Source organism: Asterias rubens, chromosome 8 (assembly GCF_902459465.1).
Source record: "Asterias rubens chromosome 8, eAstRub1.3, whole genome shotgun sequence".
NCBI lineage: Eukaryota > Metazoa > Echinodermata > Asteroidea > Forcipulatida > Asteriidae > Asterias > Asterias rubens.
In genome coordinates this window covers 4750080-4771750 of record NC_047069.1, presented here as the reverse complement: position 1 = coordinate 4771750, position 21671 = coordinate 4750080, and the positions used below count along the sequence as shown (strand labels likewise).

General features: G+C 37.0%; 1 protein-coding gene across 2 annotated transcripts in view; it reads right to left on the bottom strand.

Moving 5' to 3' along the window:
• LOC117293347 (TBC1 domain family member 1-like) overlaps window positions 1–21671 on the bottom strand; it is a 62815-nt gene that overhangs the window by 18765 nt on the left and 22379 nt on the right. Inside the window, exons 4-8 of one of the 2 annotated variants that reach the window (XM_033775633.1) lie at window positions 8815–8938; window positions 5471–5562; window positions 3941–3961; window positions 2341–2490; window positions 974–1087 (exon numbers count right to left, since the gene is read on the bottom strand). In XM_033775633.1, the coding sequence (XP_033631524.1) occupies window positions 974–1087; window positions 2341–2490; window positions 3941–3961; window positions 5471–5562; window positions 8815–8938 (501 nt within the window). The remainder of the gene's footprint in view (window positions 1–973; window positions 1088–2340; window positions 2491–3940; window positions 3962–5470; window positions 5563–8814; window positions 8939–21671) is intronic. The other variant, XM_033775634.1, reaches the window with a different exon arrangement.

Genomic DNA, 21671 nt, shown 5'->3' with positions numbered 1-21671 from the left:
AAGGTGTCCAGTGCCTTTAATGCAGCTTGTTTTCTACAACAAGGCCACATTTAATAAAAATGTATAATAATAATAGTGGCAATTTATAATGCGCCATGTCTGTCTAAAAGACACTCCTGGCGCAGGAGAGATGCCGAAGCCAGAATGCAAAGAATATAGTTAAGCACACAAATAAGTTTTCAAATGGGTTTTGAAGCTGGAATATGTAGTGAGTTGTATCAGCTTCGTTTTCTGTAAAAACAGCTTTCTGAAACTGGGCCCTACAGGCCAAAACAGGATCCTTTTAACTGGTCAGGGGAAGTGTGTTTCGATAGTGCTTTTAAATTACAATTTTATCCCTGAAAACCACAAAAAAAGAATGAAAGGGGGGGAATCAATTCTCCAGGCATGATATTTGGTTCTTAAAAAAAAGTAGGACAATCTTTATTGAGCACAAAGGCCAACCTTAAGTAGGAAGAATATTATGCCTGTGGTCGATTTCAGAAAAAAGATTGGGACAAGTCATAATTGAGGACTAGATATTAAAAACTTTTAAAAAACTAGGTCGAGATAAGACAAATCTTTTAGAACTCTTTGTGAGTTCCACCCCTGTGAAATCCACCCCTGATTCTCCGTATTGTAATGAGCATTAATGACCATTGAATGCATTTTGTAGTTCTTCTGCATTTTCTGTAATTTCAGTCTTGGATCTCACTTCCCAAAAGTGCTGTGAGATTTCATTGTAATTTTGCGCTGTATAAATTTTTATTATTATTATTATTACGAAAGTGTACTATTTTGAAAGTGAGATACTTTCGAACGCCAGGTGGCAGCAGGCTAACCAGGTAAATTGCCATTGTTTTCATAGTTCTAAGCCTGCGTACAATCCCAAGAACAATGGATTTACCAGGTAAGTCTATACTGCCAACAAGCGTCCTAAAAGTCCCCCCATTGTTTTCAAACCTCATTAGAAACAAACCAGCAGATTACTTACTCTCGACAACAGGTTCTCAAAGGAAGTCGCCAGTGACTTCTTGGCCTTCTTGAAAGCCCCGACTTTCCCCTCTCCACTTTCTGTCGATGCTCCTTTAGTGAGCACTTTCCGTTCCTAAGGCAGGGATACAGAGGAAAAACAGATCTCAACTTGTGTGATCCATATCTTTGCAAAGTTTTAATTAAAATGTATTTTTATTGAGCAATTGAATATTCTTCACAGCAGCTGCATGTGTTAGCCAAAGGGATTTTAAGGTATTTGACAAGCCCCCCCCCCCCCCTTAAAGGAACGCATTGTCTTGGATCGGTCGAGTTGGTCTTTGAAAAGCATTTGTAACTGTTTGTTATAAAATGCATGATTAGAAAGATATTTTAAAAGTAGAGTACAATGATCCACAGAAGTATCACTCAAATTTGCGTGGTTTTCCTTTTACCTCGTCGACAAACACGGTCGGCCATTTATGGTTGACTCCCATAAATGGCTGACCGTGTTAGTTCGCAATGTAAAAGGAAAACCACGCAATTTCGAGGCAAATGTGTGTGTTTCATTGAATTCTACTTTTAAAACATCTTTCTAACCATATGCATTTTATAACAAACGCTTTTCAAAGACCAACAAGGCAACGTGTTCCTTTAAATCAAATATGGGGACTGTCCGGAACATTCCTAGGGGAATGGTGTTTTCGCAGTGTTTCTAAGGACAGGTTTTTGGTTAATAATGTTGAACTAAAGGTTTGCACTGAAGGTTTGAATGCAGGTAAAGTAGCAAGCTCATGTGATGGTATTTTTTTGTGAAGCTTTGCAAGTAATGTTTGAAGTGGAGGATATTTTGACAAATTGTCTCTCCTTGGTAAACCATACAGGGCACACTGTGCTGTGAATTGCCTATATTGTTCGGCTCTTGAACCCTTTCATTTTACTTGTCATTTACCTTTTAAGGGATTAAAAGTTTCTACTTTATAAACTTTGTTTTTCATTTAGAATAAAGTATAGGCATCCTTGAATAATTGTTTTATGTTCTGTGTTGGGCATAGAGGCTCCTACATTATGCACCATATAAATGTCTCACATTATTATAGGTGATTTTGGGGGTTGAACAAAGAATTGACTAGAGTGGGATTCGAACCAATGACCTCCGGATTAACGTGCCGGCGCTCTACCAACTGAGCTATCTAGCCCTATATTGGTGGTGTCCCTATTTTGTCAATATCTTTGTTCGGGGGTGCCAGTCAGAAGCCATTCAACCGTTAACTGCCGTGTAGCCAGGGATTCATGTTATAGGTATTATTATTTTGGGACATTCTGGCCAAAACTCTTAACACAGTTGTACTGAAGGAACAAGTCATGGTTGGTCAGTCTTGACAATACCTGCGTAGGACTTGCATTGGTGCTGTCTCCTCCACCACCAACCTCCGTGTCGCTGTTGTGAGTGTGTGCATTCTGCTGCTGCTCACAGATGCTGATCAGATGGCTCATGATGATTTCATTAGCCTCTTGGGCACTCGTAGCTCTGGCTTCCTGAAAGACGTTAAGAGAATAAAGACATTTAATAGGGTTTGATACCTTTTGTTTTGGGCCGTAACATGAATCCCCAACTCTTTGTAAATAAAGAACTATGTATAATTTACCTATACAAGTATCAGCTTTATTAGTCGTCAAGTTTTTAAGAGAGAAAAGGTGAAAATCACAGCACATTGTTTTCAGGAGAGTTGCGTAAATCCGTTGTACATGCTTAAGTAATTTTCACCTCACTGAGACAACTTTTTCTTTCTTTTATCATGAAATTCTTTTACTTATTTCTCAAAATCTACAGCACCTCAGCAAGTAATAACTTTGGGGGAGCTTTCTACTATCATTATCTTTAAACCGTGACATTTTAATGTAAATCTGTGGACGGTTGTGTTTTGTGTCATCCAAAAAGTACCCAAACCCTTTAAAGGCTTTACCCAGAAATCAGAGTTGATAAAATAGTCGCAAACAGTGTTTATGTTTTGTGTAATCACTCCTGCTTACATTTGATTCGTTGTGCGAGTCATTAAACAATGTTTTAAAAAGGTGCACAAATTTTTCAACAAATAAACACATTTTCCTTAATTTTGGTTGTAACAACTGAAATCAACTGTTGCGTATGTTTAGGTTTTCAGAAACAGTTTTCTCGAACATGACTTCATTTCAGAGGGAGGTATTTCACTGAAAAGATGGTTCGAGTATCGGTAAGCTTTCAGACTAAAATAAATCAATTTTCTTTTTTTTCCTTACCAATTCTGTATAATGCATTACAAATATTTTAGCTACTTTTAGGAAACAAAATATGTAGACCCCTTCTTGTGCAGATGGATATGTTCTATAAGACATACTGTGAGCACAGCAGTTGTCAAACAGTTAATGCACGCACATGTGTTGCACAGAATGAAACTCTCAGCATCTGTGAGTGCACTGTTAAGCTCATGACATCATAGTTAGAAAGGTTTAAACTACATGTCAAAGTTGACAAAGAATATTATTTGGTTTCACTCTAAGACCAAAGTTTGTCAAAAATTTATAGTAGGTTTATATCACACACACACACAAAAAATACATAAATAAATAAAATGATTAAACACTAAGAGGGAACAAATTTATGATGTAAAAATATCAAAATATTCTTTCAGGCAGTGAACATAAATAAATGATGCATGCATTTCACATTTTCAAAGTATAAATGGAAACAATGAACACATTTCCATCCCCCGCCCACCCCCCCCCCCCCAAAAAAAAAAACCCAAATAACTATGAATAAAAACAGTTCTTTCAATTATAAAATGATTTAAAACCAAAAGAAATATATAAAAGACATCTCTAGCAAGCAATGTTTTAGCGGAATATGACAAATCTGAAATGATAATAAACCTTTAAAAAAAAAATGGCAAACAGCTGATAAAAAAAAGAAGATTTTTTGTAAAGAGCCAAACAACTCAAATTCACTCACGATTCTGTACACAGATTGAATCTGCACATGATGCATTGGGAAAAACAAAGATAACTTATCCATCTATTTCTGGACTAAATAATTGCATCCATCGATCAAATGCTATGACTCGATCATCGAGGGACCCTCGCCCAGTTCTCATCGCACCAGGTGGCGGACAGTATTTCCCTTTATAAGCGACAACCGAGGCATGCTACCTCTCTCTATTTACCTTGCATGTCTTCACTGCACACTTTCAGGCCCAGAAGGTGCCAACTTGCACTTACAAAAACAAGAACTGCCTGTTAAGACTTGGGGTTTGCGCTTTGTGTTTGTAGACTCAGTCAGCTGCTTCAGGGACCTAGCCCTACCTCCTATTATATTATACATTTATGAACATGGCAAGTCAAAATCATGTGTACTATAATGTATTAAAAAGGTTCAGTTTTGGGAGCTTTCTGAATACTTGATTTATGATATAAGAAAGACTCTCCAGGTATCTTGTGTGAAAAGAAATTAACTCAATAAGGCAAACATCAAATATTGGGCGCCTTCCATTTGACTGGTTTGTGATGCAACTCATTTCACAAACTTATTTGGGTATTGGGGATTGGAAACAATGATATATTAAAAACTTATAATCATTTCACACCCCCTCCCCCCTCCCCAACTACCCTTTAAAATGCAGCAAAATTTTTTTGTTTACCGCCAACTCCAATGAATGTATCGGTAATAATAATAAAGCTGATTCGACAGCAAGCGAGCACCAACAGAACCTTAAGTAAATGTTTGTGCACATACTATATGGCATATTGTGAACTGTACAAACACAGTTGAAGAATGGTTGAATGTCCATATTAGAGAAAAGTTGACTTTAAAGACATATTTCTAATATCAGCCAGACTAAACAAACATACAGAAAGACTCCTGAGACTTATCCATCTGCCATTCTTTTTCAGATTTTCTGAGCTGGAATAATTTGTTGGCGAAAGGGGAGAACTTGTGATGGATTTAAAATTCACCGAGCTGTAAGAAATCAGCTCTGGGTAGTCCGTTAGAAGCTGTTAGTAGCAGAAAATAAATGCCAAGAGGAATTTAGAGCCAGGCAATGTCACTTAAAGTATGGCTATAACTTGGCTTAAACTTGCTCACTACAAAATTCTGCGCTTGTAATCACCATTCTACGCTTACAGGGAAAGTGCACAAAATTTCTTTGGTAGTTGTGTTTTTGAAATCAATTTGATGTATACAGTAAAGCATGTAAAAATTATTTTCAAAAGGTGGTTGCGCTTGTGAGATATCACCGAAAATCCAGAGCAGATAAGTCCAGAATAATTGGAATACACAATCTGTGAAACATTACTGACAGTATCGTTTCTCAAATTCAAGTTTTAAAAACTGATATCTTTTTACATAATCACATTATTTTGAATTGAGTTTTATCCAAATGCATTGCCATTCGTTTTAAGAGTGATAAGCAATAGTATACCTTTCCTTTAAACAGGAGAAACTAAGACTGGTTGTACCATGATAATATTTAAGACTACACACCTTTGTTTTTGTGACGACAGAGCTGCGTTCTGACTCACTCAGCGTTTCCAGCTGCTTCAGCAAAATACTGTGTCCCTTCTCAGGAGATTGACCTGAAACATACAGGAGAAGAAAAAACATTAACCAGTCTCGTAAACATTAGATGTACAGATATTACATAGGTCATTTCATTCATTTCATTTCATTTATTCTGGTTGTAAACAGTGTTGTAGCTAGACCAATTTTAGTCCACAAAGTGCAGTTTAGTAACTCAATACACGAATGTTTGTAAACAATTAAAGGCAGTGGACAATATTGGTAACTGTCAAAGACCAGTCTTCTCATTTGGTGTATCTAAACATTGCATAAAATAACAAACCTGTGCAAATTTGAGCTCAATTGGTCTTTCAAGTTGCGAGATATGAGTGGGAAAAAAAATAACCCTTGTCACATGAAGATGTGTGCATTTAGATGGTTGATTTCGAGACCTCAAGTTCTAAATCTGAGGTCTCAAAATCAAATTCGTGTAAAACTACTTCTATATCGAAAACTATGGCACTTCAGAGGGAGCCGTTTCACACAATGTTTTATAACATCGACCTCTCCCCATTACTCGTCATCAAGAAAGGTTTTATGCCAATAATTATTTTGAGTAATTACCAATAGTGTCCACTGCCAATATTTTCACACTTCTTCTCCTCAGCCTCTGTATGTTCATTCCTTACAATCATAACGAGACCTCACAGGTAATATCTTATATTTCCATTTTGCCTTTTAAGGGTTTGGGTACTTTTTTGTTGTTCTACACTAAACACAAAACACAAATTTACATAAAAATCTTGCACGGTTTAAAGATAATGAGTGTAGAAAGCTTCCCTCAAAATCATACTTGCTGAGGTGCTGTAATTTTTTTATAAATGGGGTAAAAAAATCATGAATACTGTTTTCGTCTCAGTGAGACCAAAGAGCAAGGGTGAGACAAACATTATTTAAGCATGTACAATGGATCAACGCAACTCTCCTGAAAACATTGCTCTGTGTTTTTCATCTTTATATTTCCTCAAAACTTCTTCTTGCAAGTTATATTAAATATTAATCACAGTGAGTAGAGATTCATGTCATGGCCAGTAAACTTGATCTACAAAAGGTATACAACCCTTTAAAACAGCAAACACGCTACATGCATGCTAGAGGTATGTAGATGAAACACATACAAGCTGTCAAATGTAACACTTGCTCTAATCAGTTGTAAATGAGTAGTTCTAATGCATGCAAGCAGCATACAATCAACATTCATGGATTTGAATTATTTTGCAGAAGCTCAGCATAGATTGTCAGATGTGCACATTGATAAATTCACCATGATTGATACACACATTTGTATACAGTATCTAATGAATAGATGTTATTTTGCATCAGGGATACAAAATATTATTTAGTGTTTGTCCTTCCACTGAGTATGCTAGATTGTTGCAGTTCACACTGCCTCAAGCTCGCCTGGTGGTATAATGCAAGACATCTAGCTCCAGCAAAGCTAACCGCAACTGAGTGATTATGCCTACAAATTGCTATCACAAACTTGAGAAAGAGTATCATGTAGTGAGTGACAATACACAATGGTATAAGGCTAATAAACATTTCATCCTGTCCAATAATTCACCACTACATTTGTAGATGGTACTAGATTAACATCCCATCCCGAACCAGTGTTTCCCTCTCGAGTGTTCGCGTTCCGTCCTAGCTTTAGCTAAGTTTGCCCCATTCAGAATCCCATTAAACATGTTCTAGTGCAATTTGTCTTGTATCTCCAATGTTAAAGCCATTGGACACTTTCGGTAAACAGTATTGTCCAAGGCCCACACTTCGTGTATCAAACCTGTGAAAATTTAGGCTCAATCGGTCATCAGAGTCGGGAGAAAATAACGGGAAAACCCACCCTTGTTTCCGCACGTTTCGCAGTGTCATGACATGTATTTAAAATAAATCCGTAATTCTCGATATCGAGAATGTGATATTGTTTTAATGTTTTCTCAAAAAGTAAAGCATTTCATGGAATAATATTTCAAGAGAAGTCTTTCACCATTACCTTCTGTAAACCCTGTAAGTTATTTGTAAATCTGTGAACTTTTAATTTGTTTTTCTGTACCGAAATGGCTTTAAACAAAACAAGTTCCAAGTACAAGATATAATGGGATCCTTGGCTTTATTACCATAAAGAGATGTCATTGTCAACAATAATATTTCAATGGCTCACACTCGCTTTTTGGATTTCAATGTGTATAGGCTTACAAATCTAATTTGTCCAAATAAATTTTCAATGAATTATCTAAGATATTTGTTTTAGTTGGGCCTATAGGTGAACTTCTAACACAGAATTTGACTGTAATGTTGCATTCAGCATAGTTTTTCTGTTTTGACCTTTGGTCACTATGGATTTGCAAAAGAATAAACAACCATCACTTAGTTTGTCAATATTTATTGATTGATTTTCTTTCATTAATGCAGGGTGTATTCCATGAATGTTTCCCCCTTCAACAATGAATGTTGTACACCCAATGTAAAAAAAAAACCTAAACAAAAACCTTAAAGCACCATGTCCAAACAGCCGATACGATAATGCTGCAATTTGCATTCAAATGCTGTGATTGACATATTCAGAATGCATGGAATCTACAGTGTTCATTGGCTTAATTTGTAAATGACAACATTGATTCAATCCGGCATCATTCCACAATAGTGACTTTGCTGGTTGGCTATAACTTTTTTAAACCTCCCCTTGCCCCCCCAACCCCCCCCCCCCCCCCCCACCCTGGAAAAAAAAATAATAATACAAAAACAATACAAAATGAGTAAGGTTAGATTGCCCTAGCTGTCGATCCAAACCGGACCTTCTTCAGAGGCATAAACAAGTACAAGCAAAAACATATCCATTTATAGCAAGAAGAGGAGCAAAGGAATAAGGGAAGGTATCCAGACAAAGCGGGGAAAATATGGCCAATCAAACGCACTAATTTAAAAATACTCGAGCAATTAACTAAATTATTGAAACCAACTTGAAACAGAGTAAAATTGTCCTTTCATAATATATATAGGCCAAACTGTCCTATTTTTCCTTCTTGTTTACTGCCTCTCCCTCAAAAGCATTCACAAATCAAACTATGTCACATAAATAAATAAAAAATGATACTGTCACAAACATGTTCGCCCATACTCACAGCTCTGCTTTAAACTTTCTCTTCTCAAATAAAAAAAAAAGTAATAAATTGAATTATATCACGCTTAAAAATGATACTCCTGCAAACATCTATGTCGGTGGGTGCTAAAAGCTTTTCTGGCGTGTTATTTATTCTGGGATTGCGACTAACCTTCCAAAGTCTGACAGAGCTTGTGCAGTTGGTGCATTGGGCACGTTCCGCAGATCACGTGGAGTTTACTTTTCTGCAGCGCGACGTTGAAGGACTGCCGTAGGGTGGTCATAATGCTATCAACCTGAAAACGATTCATGGAAACAAAAAATAATTATATTATATTGACTCGGCAACTTTAAATATTTACTCCCCAACATTGAAGTGTTTGGTAATCCCGGTTCATTCTTCCGGTGAGTGCGAATGTGATAAAACACATTGCGGAGTATTCGCTGCGAAAACAGCCCATGACATCAATATTCGTATCGTATTCGCATTCGCAGGAAGTATGATCCGGGCTTAACTACAGGTCTTCTTATTCCATTTACAGCAACAGCAAAATCGGGTTCCTAAAATCTTGGACACAACAAGCACAAAAAGTGCAAGCTCAGAAGTTCACAGATGATCTCTCCTCGCAGTTTAGGAGAAACTCCTGTCCAAAGAAGGTATCGTCAAAAACTGTTCAAAACACAACCCTGAAGTTTTGGCAACTCTTCTAAACAACACTGTTCCAACCAACATGGAGGAAGGTCATGGCTTTATCTTCCTTTTCAGAGCTCAACGTTTCAGAAAACAAACGCAACAAATATCACCAATACCATAAACCTCACATGCAAGTAATTTTGTTAAGGTTGACTACTTACCAGTTTAGGAAAATCACATTCAATTTACAGATAAAAAAATACCTGCAAAAGCTCTCTCTAAGCCTCAATGCTTACATTATGTAAATATACAGGTATCGTATTACCCTTGCTCTATGATATTACACATTGTTTATAAATACATGCAATCTTCACATATGGGAATCGACCACTGTAGGTTTATACATGTAGCTCTATGGTTTGAGTGATTTGGATGCAGCAATATGCATTAATGAGTTCAACTTGAGGTCTACCCTTATACACACACAAAACTCCATATGTGGTAAATTGCAACTGAGTTACTAATGGTTTACCTCCATAGGATGCTTGTAATCTTGTGAGAAATGAGTATTTATTTATTCAAAGTATCAAATACAGGGATCGAATTTTACACTGGGCAACATGCCCTAGGCCAGTAGCTTCAGTGTCGAGCCTGTAAAGTCATGAATGGACAAGTCCGGTGGTCTTTTGTGACACAAGTTAAAATACTGACTTTGAGTATTTTTTATGATAAACAACCTTTTAATTCTCTTAAAGACGATTGCGATACTTCTACCTCCATGGATATATATACGGTATGTCATAGTGCTTGTTCAAATAAAAACAATTCCTTTTAAATAATTTTGGAACCATTCTCAGCTAGTTAACATTTTTAGCAACAAGCCAACGTTGTCTTGTGGTTCCGAAGACGGAAAACGTGCATCAGATATAAATCAGTCATTATGCAAAATGTGACATATTGTTTCCATGAGTTAAAGTTGCTGTTTGTTGTTCATCTATACAGACCACCATCCCACCTCCTACCACCCCCCCCCCAAAAAAAAAAATCAATAAATTTGGACCCAAATTCATGGTTCAGCTAACCGTAAGCGAAGAATCAGCGTTATGCGCTTACTTCAAGTGTATTCACAGGTAAGCAGGGAATTTTGGCTTGTGCGTGTGCGAACTCCATCCAGGCATTCTTCTCTTACACATATTCGGTGCATGCTGTTCGGAAGCGCAGAATTTGGCAGTAAGCAGAGCCATGTAAATGTGCCCTGATTTTTAGGTAGACTTATTTTCTATTTATTTGTAAATCACCATACTCCACATACTAGGCCTTCTATTATTACACAGCTAGCGCAGAAATTGGGCGCTAGTCCTGCAAGCAGAGAAAGGTGTTCGTAAGCGCAGAATTCAGGGGTAAGCAGAGCCATGAAGTTGGGCCATAGGCAGACTTATTATTTATTTATGTGTAAAAGTCACCTATAAGAAGTTCCTGTGGTCAAACTTCATCATAGGTGAGCCTGACTTGAGGGGAAATGAACAGCGACAAAACAAAGCTCCTGACATTTTGGTCACCTTCTTGGGGGGTCAATTTTCAGCAGCTTGGGGCTATAGTGTTGCAGAACTTGATCAATGTGCCATGGACTAACTGGGCAATTTCAAAAGGGGGAGGGGGAGGGGCTAAGACAGGTACATGTACAACCAAACCATTGCTTTTAGTTGCACCACCGCCTCAGACAAAATGAAAGCGACACCACTGGACACTGTTATTAGGGCCTACTGTTACAATTGAGGAGAGTAATTGGTGGTCAGAGAATGCAATGGATAATTCTTTCCCTGACACTTGGGAAAATTACTAGTTTAATAAAGAAAGTACCTCTATGCTATTACACACATGCAGGGTTAATTCTCCCCAGGTTTTATCCAAACTGTGGGGGAGTTTGGACCAATTTTTTCTAGAAGTTTGGCTGAAGCAGGCTGAACTGTTTTTTATTCGGTGTTTATCTTGGTTTTAAAAGCCCCACTAATGGTTTTCTCTTGTGTTTTTTTGTGTGTGAAATAATAAATCTATTTGTTTGTTTGTTCTGCATTTCCGTTGAAATTCGCGCTCATGACAAGCAAATAACTCGGCCCAGCTTGTGCATGTGGAGAACCCTCTTCAGTGTACATGTACATTCATTTCAATGCGCATTAAGTTTCGACATGACAGAATTAATGATTGAGATAGTATTTAAAATCAGTCTCCTCACTTGCTGTATCTCAACATATGCATAAAATAACAAACCTGTGAAAATGTGAGCTCAATTGGTCGTCAAAGTTGCGTGATAATAATGAAAGAAAAAACACACTTGTCACACGAAGTTATGTGCTTTCAGATGCTTGACTTTGAGACCTCAAAATCTAATTTTGAGGTCTTGAAATCAAATTTGTGGAAAATTACTCCTTTCTGGAAACCTACATTACTTCAGAGGGAGCCATTTCTCACAATGTTTTATACTATCAACCTCTCCCTATTACTCTGTGGAAAATTACTCCTTTCTCGAAAACTACATTACTTCAGAGGGAGCCATTTCTCACAATGTTTTATACTATCAACCTCTCCCCATTACTCATGACCAAGTAAGGTTTTATGCTAATAACTATTTTGAGTAATTACCAACAGTGTCCCCTGCCTTTAAATGTGCACAAAATTGCACACAATAACAAAACTGCCTTAAGTATACAAATACATGTACCTTGATAAATTTTTAAACAAACTTGAAAAAAACAAAAAAACCACGATCAACCAACCAACATCACACTCTAGCTCAATTGATATTTATGGTTGATATATTCAATTGATATTGTCAGAGGCCAATCGAAAATGTAAAGTTATCAAGTTTTTCTTTCTGGATTCAAATCTCATTTAGATTTGTTATAATTGAAAAGCAAGGCATTCAGGCTACATTACACACAAACGGATACTTTGAGCTAGAAATAATGAAAAACATGTGCATGCTAAAGGGAACAATTAAGTTAAATGTATACCTTGAAATGTACACAAAACAAAAATTAAGCACTGATTTCAAGAACAAACAAGAAATTATGCCTCCCAAAACAGAATCAGCTTCGAGATTCAGTAAAATCAAAGAAGACTCCCAACAAAAATAGTCAAAAATTTAATTTAAAAATTTCAATTGCAAGGCAAAGGATTCCTTCATCTTTAGACTGACTGTCCAGGTTTAGCCCTTCCTCCGATAGACGAAACTTTACCTCAGAAGTTAATCCCCAATCTTCCCAGAACTGAGCATTAAATAAAGCACAACAAATCCGGGTGTTTATTTTGATTCACTTCTTGCGGAGCAAAGGGATGCGTGCTCTGCATGGATATGACGTACATAAGTGTCCTTAGAAAATTCAGTCCGTCATACACTTGGAATAACTCACGGCTTTATTAATATTCCTACTTCACCTTTAATGTCTTATTAAAGGAGTTGTTTAACCCATGTAAAATATTTGCAGATGCACCAATTCTGGGGTAATGTTAAAGGTTTCTAGCTTTCTAAGCCTTATACTATTATTATGAAACACAATCTGAGAAATGTTACTGACAGTAATGCTTCATAAATTAAAATTTTGAGGCATAAAAAGTGATTATTTTTACATATCCAAATTACTTTGAAGTGAAATGTTTCCCAAAATAGCTGTCGGCTTGTGCTCTACAGGTAAGTTTAAGTGAAGTAGACCTACATCTATGATAATTTTTGTCAAGCCTGTTCAGCAACTGGACAAGGGGAGAAGACAATGAAGACATTTCAGTTTTAAATGTGGGAGGGAAAACCCCAGATAATTATTCCAGGGAAAACCCACGCAGTCAACTAGGGACAGAAAACCCAATCCACATAGTGCCCCCGGTGTGATTCCAACCAGGCTCCCAGAGGTCGAAGTTGAGGCAAGACACCCCTACACCACCACTTTAATGTCTGCATATAACCTACACCTAGAGCCCCCTAAATTCAAGGAGGTTCTCGAGAGTAATTGTGAAGGCAGTTCAATGACTGCATTATTATTTGCCTCTCAGTGGGACAGCATCAGTGTAGGCTGAAGGTGGTGAAGGAGTGGTACAGAAACATGCTGACCTTTCCGCATCTTTGAATTCTTATTAAAATATTCATTTCATTTTAACCTGAAATATTGGTTGTCTTGTTTATAAACCATTGTTTATTATTAATGTTTGGTTCCCGGACCCGCCTTGCTACTTCATGGTAATAGGGCCTTCTCAAACGTTTTTGAAAAAAAATAAAATATTGACTTAACCAGGATTTGAACCTGCAACCTCAAATCAAGCTTTTTAGTTCTATGTTGGCAGATGCCTTAGTTTGTCAATACCTTTTTTCTGGGGGGGGAGGGGGGGGGGGAGGGGCGTAGAATGCAAGGGATTACACCCAGTTTGTGACACAACCTAGCAAGTGGCAGTAAGGGGATCACCATAAGGGGGTATCACTTCTTGTCTTCCAAAGAAGTAAAACCCCTGACCAGGTCTACACAAGTTTCTTTTTCGTTCGACACCAAGTTTTCAATGAAAACAAGTATTTTTTTTAAAACCTTTTGTTATTGTTTTCCCCTAATTTGTTTTCAAATTTTTACCCACAACAATTTGTAAGTAACATTACATAGTACTTCATAAATAATTTGTTTAGATTTTTTATGCAGAACCGAAATCATAAAAAAAATGTTTTCCCATCTACATGTACATACATCAAACTTATACTAATTTGACGTAAGTATTATTTAAATAATATTAAAAAACCCAGCCTCATCCCGAGTCACTCCATAGGAAGCTAAAATTGGCAATTAACTCTTGAGGGTATAAACCTTAATAATGACAAGCAATCAAGCTGTGCCTCTAGTTCCAACCTCCTCAGACACATGTAGATTGTAACAGAGATCCCTGCACCTTTAGAGGCTCTGGACACTATTGGCAATTATTCAAAATATTTGTGAGCATAAAAACTCACTTCGTAACGAGTAATGGAGAGCTGTTGATAATGATAATCTAAAACATTGTGCGAAACAACTCCCTCTGAAGTAACATAGTTTTCCAGAAAGAGGCTAATTCTTACTCAAATATTAGAAGACTTCAGGCCTGAAGCCTTTTATTAGACATCTGAAAACAAAACAAATTTGTACAAGAAGTTTTCTTGTGTGTTTTTTTCACTTAGACTCTCATGCAACTTCGATGACCATTTGAGCCAAAGTTTTCACAAGTTTGTTATTTTATGCATACGATGGTATACACCAAGTGAGAATCCTGGTCTTTGAAAATTACTAAACGTGTTCAGTGCCTTTAAAAAGTGCTTCATGTAGATTGTGACGGATCCCTGCATCTTTAATTAACCGTTCATAGTTGTTTACCCGAGCTGAAGAGGATCCCCAACAGTCCCCTTCCCCCTCCCCAGTGGGCAGAATAATGCCTTCAACCTTTAAAGTCAATAAGAAGAGACCAAAAATAAAAACCTCGCTGGGAGCCGTTTTGCGCGTCCTGTGTACCCGCAGTCAGCACTTAATTTTTCTCGAGAGATACGACTAATGGAATGAGATTATCAACATGTGAAGTTGACACTTCAGTCGCTGTGCATTGCTGCAGTTATTAGGGACTTTTCGTTTTCGACGACGGATGGTTCTGCGACGGCAAAGATGACATTTGGCGTCATCTACGCATGCGTCGGCTTTGAGGACGGTCGTCCCTCAATCTCTACGACTGTACATGGGATGAGTCTTCGTTGTGCTGAAAACGACAACGTTAGCTGAACAACCGTCGCAGAACCATCCGTCGTCGAAAACGAAAAGTCCCTAATGTCTCAGTGGGAGAGCCAACAGGAAGAGACAATGCTTCAAGAACAATGCTACTGAAAAAACACTGCACGGCGACTCTTTTTAGGAAATCAACAAGTGAACAGTAAACATTAACCTGACTGATACTGACAGTTCCTTAAAGACACTGAACACCTTTGGTAGTTGTCAAAGACCAGTTTTTCTCACTTGGTGTATCTCAACATAAAATAACAAACCTGTGAAAATTTGAACTCAATTTGTCGTCAAAGTTGCGAGATAATAATGGAAGAAAATACACCCTTGTCACACAAATTTGTGTGCTTTCAGATGCTTGATTTCGGGACCTCAAAATCTAATTCTGAGGTCTCAAAATTAATGAAAAACATGTGCATGCTGTAAGGAACACTTGAGTTAAATGTATACCTTGAAATATATATAAAACAAAAATTAAGCACTGGTTTCACATGTTTTAGTGGAAAATTACTTCTTTCTCAAAAACTACGTTACTTCAGAGGGAGCCGTTTCTAACAATGTTTTACTGTCAACATCTCTCCGTTGTTTGTTACCAAGTAAGTTTTTATGCTAACAATTATTTTGAGTAATTACCAATAATGTCCAGTGCCTTTAAACAGTACCCTGTCTGATACTGACTGATTAACAGTTCATTAAACTTATGCATTTTTAATGGAGAACTTTATAATACATGTACCTTGATGTGAAGTATGACAACGCATTTAGAAAACTTAATTGTCATAATACATCACCTTGCTTCTAAAGAGTTAGTCTTGGTGCAAGGCGTTGTTATTCAATACCACTCAACTATCGGTAGAGTAGTCGTGATGTGTGGCAGCATTAAGTGTATCATACATTCTGTAGGACCTATAGAGGGTTTTACCACAAGAACGTCTTGCACCAAGACTAGCTTAGGGTGAGCATGGAGGAAGGGGGTGAGAGCTTTGTGTACTAAGAAACTTCCAAATGACATTGTTTCTTAGCATCAATGCTAACAAATATCAAACTTTGGTGGGTAAAAGTGCTGTATCTGACCGCCACTACTTAACTTGTTATGACCGATATAATTATTTTAATCTAATCAATACCTTAATTCGTCTGGGTGAAAATGATTCAGTTTTTGGTCAACACAAGAAAGTGGAGATCAAAATGTTTGTACTGTTTCTTTCTCTGAATACATTCACATGTGATAAACAGTTCCAAAGGAGGAGTGAATACTGTGGTACAAAATATTTCCTTACTCTATAAATAAATTGTTCTAAAGTGTGACTAAATGTTGTTATGACATGTTCAAATAGTTTTGCTGATATGATAGAATTATACCAACACACACAAATGTTATATTTTAACTACAAGGAAGTATCTCTTTTGAGTATATATTTATTCTGTCTTTCTGAAAAGAACCAGGGTGTATTAAAAAATACATTCTCTTGAAGAAGTGTCTTCTTCATGGTGACGGGCAAAGGTGAGAGGGAAATGCTACCCCAAAAGAACGCTTCAATGTCCTCATTATTAAACGCTGTCATTGGACAGCCAATGGCCATATCCAATGTCTCTTAATTTGGATGCAGCCATATTGCCCCTGGTCTTGGCCTTGATGCCCCTTCAAAGGTTTCCCATTGACTTTAAGATTTTCCATTTGGCCTTGCCCTTTTGAAGATGAAATTCCAGGCCTGATATAAATATTCTCTTAACAAAATATTTCCAGCTGAACAGGTGAAAAATATATCTGTCCAGTGTCTACGATTACAAATACATTACACCCTGTACAAGAACACCTGTTGAAATTGTACAGTTTACCCAATCTACACTACATTGTAGCTCTAACTCCGAACACAATCACAGCAAAATTTCATCTTTTGTAGCCCTGTGGGACACAGATCTTGTCCTTTAATCATCTATAATGTAAAAGTACAGTAGAACACCCACACTAAGTATTCAGTGAGGCCCTTGAAATTGGAATTAGTGTAGTACCAAGAAAGCAAAAGTACTCTAGGTAGAGGTAAAAAGTTCCATAGAAAATATCACTTACATCTAAGCAAAATTTCACCTTTTGCAGCACTGTGGGACACAGATCTTGTCCCTTACTCTCCCATTATATAAAAGTACAGTAGAACACCCACACTAAGTATTCAGTGAGGCCCTTGGATTTGTAAAAAGTGTAGTACCAAGAAAGCAAAAGTACTCTAGGTAGAGGTAAAAAGTTCCATAGAAAATATCACTTACATCTACAGTGTGTATCTCTTTAATAAGTAAGTGTGTGTATACTGCTGTATTTCCGGAACACTTCTTTCTCTCAGTCGACAGTAGCTGATCAAACCAATTTCCTTCCTCCATGATAAAACTACCTGGCAGGTCTATCAGTATGGTAAATCCAAGCTGAATACAACACTGTGTCAGTTGCTTCCTTATTTTAAAGTAGTGGGCACTTCTTTCAGGGGATACTTTTGCATATCTGACATTCCTTCCTCAATAATAAGCATTAGCAGCCTGATTATTGTTCTTCTTGGCACAATCCTTGCTCTGGGGCTCAATGAAGGACACCAGTAAAGTCACTGGGTCATACATACTTCATGCTCTACTAAGCCGATTACTGACACATCGGAAAGTATATACTGTACCAGGTACTCCTCTTAAATAGTGCGTATTCCCATTCAAAAGACCATCACCACCTTGTCAACTGGATACTGGGATAGCTCCAATTTTAATTTCACAGGGGACCTCATTACCACCCCACCCTCCCCATCCCCCACCTTGATTTGGTTACATTATTGAAGAATGTTCTAGTTCGGGAGGGATGAAATAATGTGATGATATGAAGTAAAAAATGTGGGTATTTTAGTACATCATACTGTTCAATATACTATTCAGTACAGTACAGTATACTGTATACATTAAGTATTTCGCATCATAACATGATGCAAAATACTTGTATATATAGTCTAGTACTAGGATGGGTTTTTTTTTAAGGGAAAGGTCATGTTTCCTTTTGCCAAAACAACTAAATTGCAATTTTGTGAACCTATAGAAAATGTAATAGTGATCGCACATACAATGTATGTCCACTTATGTCAGGGCCTCTATCAGGGGTGAGATTCATTGCTAACGAACAAAGTTTGAAATTTGGATACAAATTCTTTAGGTATGTTGAAATGATGGCATTTCCACATTTGTGTAACCCCTGGGGTTATATATTCTAAGGAGCTTTTGGGAACAGTGTCTGCAGCACTAGAGAAGTAGATCAAAGAGCAGGATTTAATAATATGTGGCATAAATAACATTTTCTTGGCTAGGCCAACATAAAAAGTCTGAATTCAGATAAAAGTCTGAAAAATTTCATTCCTGCTCTAGTATGCACATCAACAAAAAATGTTTTAATAGCTCATTCTAGGAAAATCAAAAACTGGAACGAACACACATGGAAAACTCACATAAAGTACATAACATTGACAGACTACTCGTATGACAGCAATAAATAAATTTAAAATCTGTGTACATAATAAATGGGTCGGTCTATGCACGATAATGCAGCACTTAAACATGCAAAGCTCAGACGAGGGTATGATTTTTACTGTCTACATTGGACTTGTGGTTTGTCTGAATGAGTCAGCCATGGCTGGTCTACTACACTGTTATTGTGTGTAATGACTACTTCACTTGGGATAAGTAACACTACTTATAATGTAAATTGGATGAAATTGGATCATGTTTGTGTGTTGGTTTGTTTCAGGAGAGAATGCATTTTATATGAGCAGGGGTTCCAGCATGAATACAAACCCTGTTTGTTGTTTGTAAACACTGCAGAATATGTAGCTAAAGACCATGCGTGATCTTTGGAAAGTTTCCTGTGAGCATAAACTGTTTTGCATGATACTGTATATAAAAAAAATCATAAAAAACCAAGACATCTCCCTGTTAACAAACAAACAGTAATCGACAGAGAAAAAGATCAAACAGGACTTGCACCAAACTATCTCAAGCCAAAACAGGTGTTAACAAAACCAGAGAATCATGGTTTCAAAGGTGGCAATACTTTGTTATTCCCAGCTGACTCAAATCCCTTTAAATCCAGCAACACCTGGTTTTGGGGACTCAAGGCCCAAATTCATAAAGCTGTCTGTTAAGCAGAAAATACTGTCTGACACATTTCTTTGCTAAGCAAACATTGAGTGGGGCACAAGTCACAATAATGCAATTTTCATGTAATTTTGGCAGGTGACCTGTTTCTACTAAGCAATGTTTGTCTGTGCTTAGAAAGTTTTTGTAAGGTTTTATGAAATTGGGCCTGAGGTTTGGGCAAGGAGGTCCTTGCTGTATGGTACATTATTCTGTTATTCTGATAGATCTCGATAAAAACATGAAGTTTCAGAGTAGTACTTTTTTGTGGACCTGCTGTCAATTTCACCAAACTCTTCATTCCCAATGTCACTTCAGAGGGAGCCGTTTCTCACAATGTTTTATACTATCAACAGCTCTCCGTTGCTCGTTACCAAGTAAGTTTTAAAAATAACAATTAGTTTGATTTATTACCAATATTTGTCTAGTGCCTTTAACAGGATGTTACATTAAAGAGGTTTACATACTCTCATCATTTCAAATAGATCTGAAGGTTACATGTAGGTCATGTTAACAAGAGCTATCTTTTCTGACAATTTCACTACCGTCAACAAAATCTGACGCCAACGGAGATCGATGAGAAAATCCTGACAATGTGTAAAGACAGCATATCTCTAGAGTGTCACTTGTAAATTAAATGTCATCTCTGGGGTTCCATCACTCAATTCAATTTTGTGTGTGTATTCGAAGTTCATGTTGAATCCCATCTTTCCATTTAATTACAAGTACACCAAACAAAATTACAGGATACATACATCATAAAGAGCAAACCCTGTGGGCATCCAAAACATTAGTCCATAAGTTCTTAACACCCCTTAAAAGGGTTTGATACCTTTTGTACATAAAATTTCTTCAGAAAAGTCGCATGAATACTACTACTGGTTATGGGGTTTTTTTAGGTTAAAATAATTATTGTCTCCCGAGAGGAAAATTATTTTGTGATATTGCTTTTGCTCATTTCTCAAAAACTACAGCACCTCAGCAACTTATGGGAAGCTTTCTACCATCATCATCTTCAAACCATGTAAGTTTAATGTAATCTGTGGATATTGTGTTTTTTTGTCATACAAAATTTACCCAAACCCTTTGAGTGCAGGAGTAACTGTGTTTAAAGTGCCCTGGTACACTCAATCAGTACGTTAACATCTACAGACCCTCTCAAGTTTGTATTAATATTTACTCGGAGATTTTCTATATTTACAAAAACATTTCAGACATTTCAGACCAACTTGAGGGCACTTGAGAAAATGTATATTTCAAGAATAAAAATTGCAGTTTTGTTGCCGTATTTTGAGATTGATTATGCCTACATGTAGGAAGAGTACTCACTTAAATTGTTATAAACTGTGGTTCAAAGCTGAAAAAAAAATACAAGCGCATGTCAAATCACTCCCACTTCTTATTCTGGCCACGATTTACATTCCAAGAAAGTTTTACATCAAGGAAGCAGATCCTCCAGTCAACAGATTTTCCTTCCAACCCCAGATCCTAATTTTGACGACCTTTTACTGACTAAAAGTGCACAATTACTATCAGTAAAAATTTTAGCCTCAGAGGAGGCTTTCGCCAAGTTCCAATTACGCCAACTCAATGTTACTCTCTTGAACAGCGTAACTTGCCCAGTCTTCTAAATTTAGAAATGCAAACTCAAATCAGTAAGCTTCACCCCAGATAGGCTTTGATATTTGCGAACCGCGCGAAAGGTAACTGAAGAATGGTTTTAAAACTGTTTATCGTTGGTGCTGTGTTCCCAGCGTTAGACCAAGTACGTATTTACGTACTTTACTTCCGTAGGTCACATGTCTGAAATAGATCGCCTGACGACTTTTTTTGAGGAACTGCGCAATGCAGCGATAAAGTTACTGTGTTGGTAAGAAGAGAGAAACTTATATGGAAGGTACATGAAAGGTGCAAAGATACATGTTTTTGCAAAACAGCTGCACTGTAGGTCTACTTCTGCATTGGTTTTCCTTAAAAAAAAAAACACCCTTAGCTATAAGTTTAAGTACCATCTTAAAATGTTATTAATTTATCAACAAGTATCAATTGTTTAGATGATTATTGGGTATTTCACACAAGCATGAAACAATTTGTTTGTGTCAGTTGTAAATATTTGCATCTCAGGTAATATAAGCTTGCATCTCAAGAAATAATCAGGGTGATTTTCCTTACGCTGACAATTGCAAAACATGTAGTTAACAATAAAGTTTTATGTTATTTAAACTCAACATCTGTCTCGCTAGAAGATGTTTTAATTGATTTGTCAATCGCACAAACCGTGCAGAAGTGTAAAACATTTCAGCTAGATTATCACAACACGATGGAGGGCCAACAAATTAGAATTTATTGCACCACTCAGCCTCAGCTCAATAAAGAAAAAAAAAGGCAGAACCATTCTCCCCTCTTATACCTTTGGCCTTTCAAATATTAGAGTAGCAAATTGCAATGTAATAATAGAGATATGCCTTG